The sequence below is a fragment of the Phragmites australis genome, chromosome 16, assembly GCF_958298935.1.
Source record: "Phragmites australis chromosome 16, lpPhrAust1.1, whole genome shotgun sequence".
Taxonomy (NCBI): Eukaryota; Viridiplantae; Streptophyta; class Magnoliopsida; order Poales; family Poaceae; genus Phragmites; species Phragmites australis.
Genome location: NC_084936.1, coordinates 7,324,598 through 7,335,557, shown reverse-complemented (window position 1 = coordinate 7,335,557; position 10,960 = coordinate 7,324,598). Strand labels below are relative to the sequence as shown.

General features: G+C 46.3%; 3 protein-coding genes across 3 annotated transcripts; 2 read left to right on the top strand and 1 right to left on the bottom strand.

Annotated features, from left to right (window-relative positions):
* The first annotated feature begins 2,344 nt into the window (after positions 1 to 2,344).
* LOC133896132 (defensin-like protein 2) lies at positions 2,345 to 3,076 on the top strand. The gene is made up of 2 exons (XM_062336651.1): positions 2,345 to 2,536; positions 2,619 to 3,076. Exons 1-2 carry the CDS (start codon positions 2,473 to 2,475, stop codon positions 2,798 to 2,800), a joined length of 246 nt encoding a protein of 81 aa, XP_062192635.1. The 5' UTR covers positions 2,345 to 2,472; the 3' UTR covers positions 2,801 to 3,076.
* Positions 3,077 to 8,182: 5,106 nt separating this feature from the next.
* On the bottom strand, positions 8,183 to 8,818 carry LOC133896189 (defensin-like protein 3). Its single transcript, XM_062336740.1, has 2 exons — positions 8,665 to 8,818; positions 8,183 to 8,538 (listed from the first exon to the last, which is right to left on the bottom strand). The coding sequence occupies exons 1-2, from the start codon at positions 8,723 to 8,725 to the stop codon at positions 8,366 to 8,368; spliced, it is 234 nt and encodes a 77-aa protein (XP_062192724.1). The 5' UTR covers positions 8,726 to 8,818; the 3' UTR covers positions 8,183 to 8,365.
* A 1,032-nt stretch (positions 8,819 to 9,850) lies between these two features.
* Positions 9,851 to 10,654, top strand: LOC133896128 (defensin-like protein 2). Its single transcript, XM_062336646.1, has 2 exons — positions 9,851 to 10,168; positions 10,240 to 10,654. The coding sequence occupies exons 1-2, from the start codon at positions 10,105 to 10,107 to the stop codon at positions 10,422 to 10,424; spliced, it is 249 nt and encodes an 82-aa protein (XP_062192630.1). The 5' UTR covers positions 9,851 to 10,104; the 3' UTR covers positions 10,425 to 10,654.
* The last annotated feature ends 306 nt before the right edge of the window (positions 10,655 to 10,960 follow it).

Here is a 10,960-nt window from a genome sequence, read left to right as displayed (position 1 = left end):
ATTTTGAGGTTCAACCTTTACTTTCAAAGCTAACGAGGAGACACATCTGAGAAAAGTACAGGTGTTTACACATGTAACTTTCTTGACTCCAAAAAAAAGTTCGGAAGACCCTCGACAGGGCCTCTGAAGTTTTTGATAAAAAATTGATATTCTCCAATTTGCTTAAATTTTTTTGGAGACATAGTGCTGCATCTGAAAGTTAGTGCTGCGCAGATGTTTCATCAATCCGAGTTACCAAACTCATAATGAAAATCTTTGAATTTATAGTTGTCAACATTGTGACCTTGTGTGTGGCTTTTTCATTCATTCATACTAGTTTTACACTAGATCTAACAATTTAGTTTGTAGTCAAGTGTGTGGTTTCCTTCGATAGTCTTTATATGTTTATTTGTGCATCTATATGGTTTCAAATAAAAAGTGATCAACTACAAAGTTGTAGGTCTCGTCGAGAGCTATAATTTTTATATAAAATTTGTCTTCATCCGACTCGTATGAAAAAATTATGAATTTCTGAAATGAGCTGCATTTAATTATCAATGACAGATTATAGCTATCACCCATCACTAATGACTCTATTTGGATTTTGAGTAGCTTTCTGATACTAGTCGGAAAGAACAGGCATTGGTCGGAAGATCATTAGTGATGGGTCATAGCTATAACCCATCACTAATGTGCGTTCTTCTGAACAGTTATCCTCATAGAAGTGCTTGAGACCTGACCAGTCATTAGTGACTAGTCATATCTATAACCCGTCATTAATGTACATTCTTCCGACCAGTTATCCTCATAAAAGTGCTTGAGATCTGACTAGTCATTAGTGACCGGTTATAGCTATCACACATCACTAATGACTTTCACATTAGTGATAGGTCATAGTTTTCACTCGTCACTATTGAGTGGTCACTGCACTATGCGGCCTAGAAGATATCTTTTGTGACGTGTGCCGTCTCTACCCATCACTAATAACTGGTCATTAGTGACGAGCTTTCATATGAGCCGTCACTACGGCCTTTAGTGATAGGTGATTTACTCTCTCATCACTAATGATGTGTTATTAGTGATGGGTCTTGGCTGGGTCCCAGCCTAGAGTCACATTAGTGACGGAGCATCATTGGACTTGTCATTAATATAACATTAATGATAGTTACTAAGCGGACATCACTAATGTGGCGTCTCCTATGTTGATTTCTCATGTAGCGGATTTGAGCGATCTTCATTATTTTACGGAAATAAAAGTGAGAAAGGTACATGAAGGTATTATGTTAACACAGGAAAAATACACTTCAGACTTGTTCAAACGTATAGGGATGACGAACCGTAAAGCAGTGAGCCAGTGACTACACCCCTTTCTACTTTGGAAAAATTATCAGCGCATGAAGGAGAGACATTAGGACATGAGGATGCAACATAGTACATAAGTATTTTTGGTGCCTTATAGTATTTGACTCTAACACGATCAGATATTGCCTTGCCAATGAATAATGTATGTCAGTATTTGTATTCTCCTACTACTTAGCATTGGACAACAGTCAAGAGAATGCTGAAATATACTCTGCGTATAGGATTAAAGATCTGTAGGTCACTATCTACACTTGTCAGTGCTTTCTATGATGCAGATTGGGCAAGATGTTGCGATGATAGATGGTCTACTTGAGATTTTGTTATGTTCTTAGGAACAAACCTTATATCCTGGAGTGCATGGAAGCAAGCAACAGTTTCAAAGTCCAGTACAGAAGCTGAATATAATGCATTAGCCAATGCAACAGCAGAATTTTTGTAGGTGCAAATATTACTTGAAGAACTAGGTATTTCTTGTCCTCAAGCTGCCAGAGTGTGATGTGATAATATTGGTGTAATTTATCTTTCGACAAATCCAATCTTTCATACTAGAACTAAGTATATTGAAGTTGATTATCACTTTACCATAGAACGGGTTGCTCAAAAGTTAGATACCCAGTTTGCACCTATATGAGTTCAAGTTGCATATGGTTTCGCTAAACTACTGTCAGCTCGGAGTCTAGAAGAATTCAAACGCAACAAGCTATGATTGAGAGGGAAGGTTAGAGATAAATTATTGGTTCAGCTGTAGCATATAGATAGATTGATTTGAGTTGTATTCGGATCAAACTATTAACCGACATGGACTTGTAATCGTATGCAATTTCTGCTGCGTTTTGTCTGCCCTATATATATAAATGACGCGACCTCGAGAGAGGTGAGAACCTTCCTGGATTAGACAATTAACACAGGTACCATCTTCTTGGCAACGGAGTGGCTGGGCATGGCCTCCCGGCGCGGCAGGTGGCAGGAGGCGTGTCCGACTCCCTTGCTGCCTCGTCCCTATAAGTAGCAGTTACCTCTCCTAGCTTGATCTCTCACCCCATCACAGTCCAAACTAACCTGCCTTTCGTACGGTAGCTGTTGCTCGATCTAGTCTCGCGAACAAATCGAGGCCAGCCGATCGACGCGGCAATGGAGCTCATCAAGTCCAGGGCGACCGTGTGCGCTCTCCTGCTGATGCTGCTCCTGCTCTCACGTACGTAAGCTGTTGCTGTATATAGCTGTGTTGGCTTCCAGCTGACTGCTGATGGATCCTGATGAGGTTTGGTTTTGTGCAGACAACAACGGCGGCGGCGGAGTAGGTATGGCGGAGGCGCGGGTGTGCACGGGGAAGAGCCAGCACCGCTCGTTCCCGTGCTTCTCCGACCGGATCTGCAGCCGCCAGTGCATCAAGCAGGGCGGCGGGTGGACCGCCGGCTACTGCCGCTTGAAGTTCTGCACGTGCCAGAAGGCATGCTGATCGATCCCTCCACATCGCCTGGCCGGCCGGTCGGCCATCGACGAGCTCATCTGCAGCCTGCCATGGTCGCCGTAGCTTACCTACACGTATGCTGTATCAGCTAGGCAGCTAGCTAGTTGTCGCTTGGCATGCTGCGTAAGCGCACGCGTGCTCTCGCGTGTGTGATGGCTCCACTATACACGATAATAAACATAAGGAGGGCGGCGCACGTGTGCAGCTTGTAATGTTAGTTCGAATAAAGAATCGTACAGTTGGACAAAAAAAAAACCCTGCCTCTTGCATGTTTAATTATCGCAAAATTAATCTCAACATCCGTCAGACTTTACACAGTTGATGTATATATGGACACCCGTTAAAATATGATTCAGATTTACGACTCAGTAGGCAAGGAGGGCTGCTCCACAAATGTCCAGGATTCAGCTTCAGCTTAAACTTTGAATCCACCAGGATCAGAGCAGCTAAAGTAGTCGAGTTGTTTCAGTGCCTGAAGTGCCTGACGCCGGTGAAGAGGAGGGCCACCCCGTACTTGTCGCAGCACTCCACGGCGTACTCCTGGTCCCTGATGCTGCCCCCGGGCTCCGCGATCACACCGATCCCGTTCTGGCACGCCTCCTCCACCGCATCGTTCCAAGCTGCGTCAGTGCGTGTTCAAGGGCAGATTATTTTATGATAATGTAATGCAGTATTCATGGTTGCGAAAAAGCAAAGTGCAATTCTTTACATTAGTGCTCTGTGAGCTAAAATTATTTTGCCTCCACCATAATTAGTCAGAGGTCATCTAGCGAGGAATTACGAAGTTCTCTGCGAAAAAGCTGCCAAGTTGCAAGTGCAGGAGACTGATTCGGGCTTGTTGCAGAATGGAACAAGCAGTTTTCAGCTGACTAGATGTTGAATGCTATGCTATGCGGGAAGGCAGTGAAGCCAAAGACTTATTCTCTTACCAAATGGGAAGAACGCATCGCTGGCCAAAGCAGCTTCCTTGGCCTCCTCTCCTGCCTTCCTGAAAGCAATCCTCAGGCTCTCCAGCCTGTTCGGCTGGCCACTGCCCATGCCTAGCATGCAGTTATTCTGCACAACAAGAGATCTTTCTCAACAAACTGTTGGACGCAAGAGATTTTTCTCTGCAGAATGAAGAATGACGCACTTGACCTTGGCGATCACAATGGCGTTGCTCTTGACGTGCTTCACGGCTTGACGCAGAGCCAGGCGAATTTGGCGTCCGAGAGTTCACCGTCCTCCGGGGCCCCCCTCGGACATTTCCGTCAACGTGATGTCTTCCAGAGTCAGATCATCGGACTGCTGAGCCAGCCAGCCACCGTTCACCTGCCTGAGTGACAGCATCTCTTTTCCGCTCCTCTTCGCCTCGAGTATTCTCAGCGTCTTCGATTTCCCTTTCAGGTTTCAAGACCCTTCTCAGTGTAGCCAGGCGCGACAACAATCTCATAGAACATTCGTGTCTGGCCATCTATGGGACTCTTGAATTCACGGATTTCCCTTGCAATATCCCAAACATGTAGCGATGTCAATATGTCAGCGGTAACGGACAACAATAGAGGAAGAAGAGTTGTAGCTTAGGAGCATGGCGTCTGGATGCTACCTCGGAGTCTTAGATTATTAACGTCGAAACTACACCAATCAATTTATTATATTATCTTTCGAAAGATTGAGCAAACACGTATTAAGTGGTATCAAAACCTCGATTGCCCATTAGGTAATTTCAGTTATCCCTTTTGTTTCGTCGAGTTTCATTACCTAGAGTATAGAAAATTACCACATAAAAACAAAAGAATTCATATCTTAGTTTTTCGCTGTCCAAACTACTTTGTGCCTTTCATAATTTTATTTTCAGTTTTTACGTTGCTGAGTTTGAGTCTATCATCAGTGTCTTTATTGCTAGTCAAGTTATCATGTTCTAGTTTCTAGCATCGAGTCTTTGCTAATTTAGTTGTCGAGTTACTAGGCTTGCCCTAGTCTGCTATAGCCGAGTTTGTGTCCCTACTTAGGGTCCTGACCAGTCGATCCGACCACCCACTCAGGGTCCCGACCAGTCACTCCGACCACCCACTCGGGGTCCCGTCCAGTCACTCCGACCACCCACTCGGGGTCCGACCAGGTACTCCGACCTCCCACTCAGGTTCGACCACCTAATCGGATTCGCCCACCTTCTTGGATCCGACCACCATAACCGAAACAGAGGTAGCCAAAGTTCAGAGAGAGAGAATATTGTTTTATTAACTTTATACCCTGCTCTTTTTATTACCTTTATACCCTTGCTCTTCGAAAAAAGTTTGTGACCCACGTACCTCACTGGTCTTAGAAAAGGCAGTAGATGAGTTTTTGAGTTTGTGCCAATTCGCAAGAAAAAAAAATAAGCAAAGAGCAAAGAGTGCAAAAAAAGAGAGAGATAATTTAAAAAAAGAGAATCAGTTTGCATTACGAATTTTATTCCATTGTACTTGTGTCCGTTATAGTTTTCGGCTTGCTTAAGCTAGTTCTACGAACATGTTCGGGCCAGCAACTGTGACGAGTACTATGGACTTTTATTCAATTATTACTATTCCTTACTACTAAATACTGCATGTCCAAGCTACACCTTCTCTCGATCAGAACGATTTCTCCCCTTGCAACTACCTCACTCGCACCTGATAAGGTATCACGAACCAGCCACCAGTTGCGCCAACTGTAGTGATTGGTATGAACACTTGCAAGAGCGTGGTAAGACGCTTGAGAGTGTGTGACTCCACCTCCACCAGCTAGTAGTCGATAGAGATAAATTTTCTTTCGTGGTTTTCTATCTTCGACTAACCATGGCAGGAGAAGCATCGGATGTACAGGAATATGTTTTGAGGGAAGAACTCACAATGTTGTTGGATGATCATCGACAAGCTATTAGTGACGACATCGATAAGAAGCTTGCGGAGACAAACACTACACTGCAACGACTTAATGATAGTATTATCATGCTCAATACACACTTTGATCGAGTGGTTAATCAGCCACCAAACCATAGGCGTGTGGATCCTCATGGTGCAGACCATGAGCAAGAGGAGTCCGTCACAGATGATGAAATTTTGAGGCAAGAAAAAGACACCTTTGATGCACAACAACGAGACCGATTAAACTTCAACCGTTAAGGTATGAGAAGTAATAATTTTTAGCAACGTAACCTATGTGTTAATAATGATCCATTTGCTAATGTTAAGTTTACCATACCATCTTTTGCAGGTACTTATGATGCTGAAAAATATTTAGATTAGGAGATGACAGTTGAACAGAAGTTTAATGCTCATTTATTTCCTGAAGTGCATAGAGTTAGGCAAGCCACTAGTAAATTTAAAGAATTTACAATTATCTGGTGGAATAGAGTATACATCGATAGATTAGAGTCTACAACATAGAATGCTTTAAAGGTTGCTATGCGTAACAGATTTGTTCCACCTTATTTTAAACGTGATTTGCGTAAGAAATTACAGCACTTAAATCAAGGTGATAGATTCGTAGAAGAATATTATCAGGAGCTACAAATTAGTATGTTGCGTTGTGATATTATTGAGGATGAAGAGGCTGCAACGGCACACTTTTATGGAGGGTTAAGGTGTGAAATTCAGGATATAGTTGATTACAAAGAATGCGATAGTGTTTCTAGATTATTCCAACTTGTATGTTTGGCAGAAAAAGAATTGCAGAGACGACAACAAAGGCTGAGGAGCAATTTTGGAAGTATGACCACTTCAAAATCAACACCGGGACAAGTCAGAATAGCCTCGCATTCAGCTACATGATCTGCAACCCCCTTCTCGAGTAGGGCGCGTTTAACAGTATCTTCGACACTGTCGCATGCTCCCGAGGTAAGAAAATTCGTAAGTGTGCAGGGTTCAATCAAGAGCTCTTCTTCGGTTGCTTCTATAGACTGATCAACTGGGATTGTATGCCACCGATGCAAGGGAATGGACCACGTCATGAAGGATTGCCCAAGTCAGTGAGCGTACATAGTAACAGAAGACGGTGGATATGTAAGTGCTAGTGATGTTAAGTATGAATATGCTCTTACAGCTAACCATGCAGGTGATGGGGATGGTCGTGAGACAGATATCGATCATGAGGAAGTGTTCGATGCCACTGCCACGAAGGATTATCGGACCCTCTGCAGCGAGTGTTAAGCACTCAAATGGAGCAAGTGGAACAGCTACAACACCATAATTTGTTTCAGATGTTCATCATAGTCAACGATTATCGTGTTCGAGTCCTTATTGATGTAGGAAGCTGCAGAAAATTGATAAGTTCAGATATGATCAAGAAGCGTGCCTTATCGACAAGAAACCATCCTCACCTTTATCGTATTCAAAAGTTCAACAACAGTGGTAAGGTGAAGGTAATGCAAACAACTAGGAATCAAATTATGCCACAATCCATAATCCAGAAAAAGACTATTTCTAGCAGATTATGACACATATTTACCCGCCATGCTATTACAAAATAATAGGTCGCTTCTTTCTCCATTAAAGGGTTGTTGTGGACCATGAAAATAGAGCAGATTATGACACATATTTACCCACCATGCTATTACAAAATAATAGGTCGCTTCTTTCTCCATTAAAGGGTTGTTGTGGACCATGAAAATGGTGCACGAGACGTGCTCCAGCGACAACAACATCCATCGTGGCAACAACCTCGTTGTGAACACGGGCGATGGTGACCCCGCCCATCGTACGAAGATGCGTGTGGACCCGCCGCCTTCCATGTCTTGAATGCTTTGCTCATGCCCCTCTACGCCTTCTGCCGCACTGACTGCTCCTCGATCGGCACTACCAACAGTTGGGCAGGAGCGGCAGTGATGGTGGCTGGAGGTTCTTGCCTCCCCTTCATGGCCATGGCCACTGCCTGTAGCTTCTCCATGTTGCCTCCATGTTGCCAGAGAACATGAGCTTGTGTGGTGGGAGGCTATGAGGCGCTATCACGGGGACGTCAGAGGGGCAGAGGCGACTGTGGGATGGGGAAGCAGAAGCAAATTTAGCCGTGGGGAGAGTCAACACAACAGTAGGTGATGAAGGGGTACAGTGATAGTCGATGGCAAACTTCGGCCTCCAATGGCAGAAGCAGACTTAAGGAGGGAGATAAAAAGTCTGTATCTCTGAGAGAGGTATGTACGGGAGGGAGGAAAGAGAGTAGAGATTCTAATAATCTATTATTATTTATTTTAGATTCTATAATCTAGATTCTAGACTGAGAGAATTAAAATTTAAATTATTAAAATTACAATAAAATAAACATGCCCTTAGTAGACTAGTCATAAAAGGCCAAAGAAGATAAAATACTTGTTGGGTATAGAGATATCGATATAATTTATGAGATAATATTTTAAAATATTATAAATTTATTGCGACGAGCCATACAGCGCCAACAGCACGCAATTTTCTATTGCACTCTTTTATTCTCGTGACAGCCCATCGATCGATGTAGCTTTGGGCTCGTACGCAGGCATCACGCATGCACGCGAGCTACCGACATGCATACACGTACACTTGCTGTCGTGCTCGTTCGTGCGAGCTACTACTAGTAGCTAGGCTAGCACTGCCTGACGCACTTGCACTGGCGTAGGACGCCATCGCAGTTGCCGCCGCCCCAGCCCTCGCCAATGCACACCTGTGCGCAGTTGTGGTCCGAGACGCACGGCCCCTTGAACCCTCCGCTCCGCCGGCGGCAAACACGCGCCTCCACCGCCGGCATCGTCGCCTCCTCTGCATGCACAGATTTATAACATCATGGTGAGTTCACCCACCCATGCTTGGGCATCATATACAGCAACTTGAATATGCATGTAGTTAACAATCAGTCACTGATGGAGCACGTAGACGACGACGTACGTGCGATGAGGAGGAGTAGCGTGAGGACGGCCACCTGCGTCGCTACCTTCCTCGTCCACATGGCTGACTGGGCCCTGGGCTATGATCAGCTGCTGGGTGTAGTGTTGGTGTAAGACGACTCGTGACAGATTGACAGTGCTGACTCGGACTCGGTGGAGATGGATGGATCACCTGCCTGCATGCGCCATGCATATATAGGCGGTCGACGCCGCGTTGCAAGCGAGCACGTGGCACGCCACGCGGCGACGCTCCGCCCCTCCGTCCCATGTACGTGTGGTGCATGCATGCGGCCGATCAGGCGCCCGCTCGCTTGGATTCGGCCGCATCTGTACGTGGCCGGTTGAGCGGCACCGCTGCCGACCGCCGAGTGTCGGCAGCCACAGGCAGCTTCTATTCTGTAGACACCGCGCGCACAGCCGGTAGGTACAGCTGAAGCAGGCTACAACTGCTGAACGAGAAGATGAGATGAGATGCTAGCTGCTGCTATACGATAGGAACACGTATCATAAAACTCGCCTGGCGACGGAGTCGCTGAGCATGGCCTCTCGGCGCGGCAGGTGGCAGGAGGCGAGCCGCCACGTGCCCGACTCCCTTTCTGCCTCGTTCCTAACGCAAAATGTGATCAGCATTAGCAACTGCCATTTGTAGTTATGATAACTGCAACTAGCGGTTTTCGTGTCCATTAGAGACGTCTATTTAACATGTATATACATATGATATCAACAGTGAAATAATATAATTTGATTTTCAATCAATTCCTGAGTTTATTATACTCTACACAATATTCTATAACACATATATATTATATATAGACGGTCGACGCCGCATTGCGAGCGAGCACGTGGCACGCCACGCGGCGATGCTCCTCCCCTGTACTTGTGGTGCATGCATGCGGCCGATCAGGCTCCCGCTCTGTACATGTCTGGTCGCATCTGTACGCGGCTGGTTGAGCGGCACCACCGCCGATCGCCGAGTGTCGGCAGCCACAGCCAGCTTCTATTCTGTACGTAGACACCGCGCGTACGTGGGCCAGCCGGTACGTACAGCTAAAACAGGCTACAACCGCTGAACGAGAAGATAAGGATACTGTACCGATGAGATGTGCTAGCTGCTGCTATACGATAGGAACACGAATTTACGATACAGGAGGTATCATAAAAGCAGTCATGCAGGCAGGCAGTGGCTTGTATCATCTTCCTGGCATTTTGCTCGCCTAACGGAGTCGCTGAGCATGGCCTCCCGGCGCGGCAGGTGGCAGGAGGCGAGCCGCCACGTGCCCGATCGACTCCCTTGCTGCCTCATCCCTACAAGTAGCAGCTACCTCTCCGAACTTGATCTCTCACCCCATCACACGTTGTCGGCGGCAAACCGTTCATAAACCTTTCGTACGGTAGCTGTTGCTCTAGTCCCTCGAACAAATCGAGGCCGATCGACGCGGCAATGGAGCTCATGAAGTCCAGGGCGACCGTGTGCGCTCTCCTGCTGATGCTGCTGCTGCTCTCACGTACGAAAGCATATAGCTGTTGGCTTCCAGCTGACTGCTGATGGATTCTGATGAGGTCTGGTTTTGTGCAGACGGCAATGGCGGCGGCGGCGGAGTAGGTATGGCGGAGGCGCGGGTGTGCACGGGGAAGAGCCAGCACCACTCGTTCCCGTGCATCTCCGACCGGATCTGCAGCAACCAGTGCATCAAGCAGGGCGGCGGGTGGACCGCCGGTTACTGCCACTGGAGGGTCTGCACGTGCCAGAAGGCATGCTGATCGATCGTCCCTCCACCTGGCCCGGCCGGCCGGCCATCGGCGAGCTCATCTGCAGCTCGCCATGGTCGCCGTACCTTACCTACACGTACGTTGTGTCAGCTACCTTGTTGTCGCTTGGCATGCTGCGCACGCGCACGCATACATAACTACAGCTTGTAACAATAATAAATATCAGGAGGGCGGCGCACGTGTGCAGCTTGCAATGTTAGTTCGAATAAACAATCGTACGTTTGGACAAAAAAAAACTAGCCTCTTGCATGGTTAATTATCGCAAAAATTAATTAAGCTCAATATCCGTCGCACTGTACACAGTTGATGTATATATGAACACCCGTTAAAATATGATGCTCTTATAGCATCTCTAAGAACCCTTATGTTCCACCTTTCATTTCATCCTTCATCCATTTTCTAAAAAAATAACCTCTAACACACCCTGTATCCAGCACGCTACTTCGCCACGCATCGGGCACGCTACTTTGCCACGCCAGATGTGGCGTGCGTATCCCCCACGACATCCTCCTCTAGAGACTAGAGAA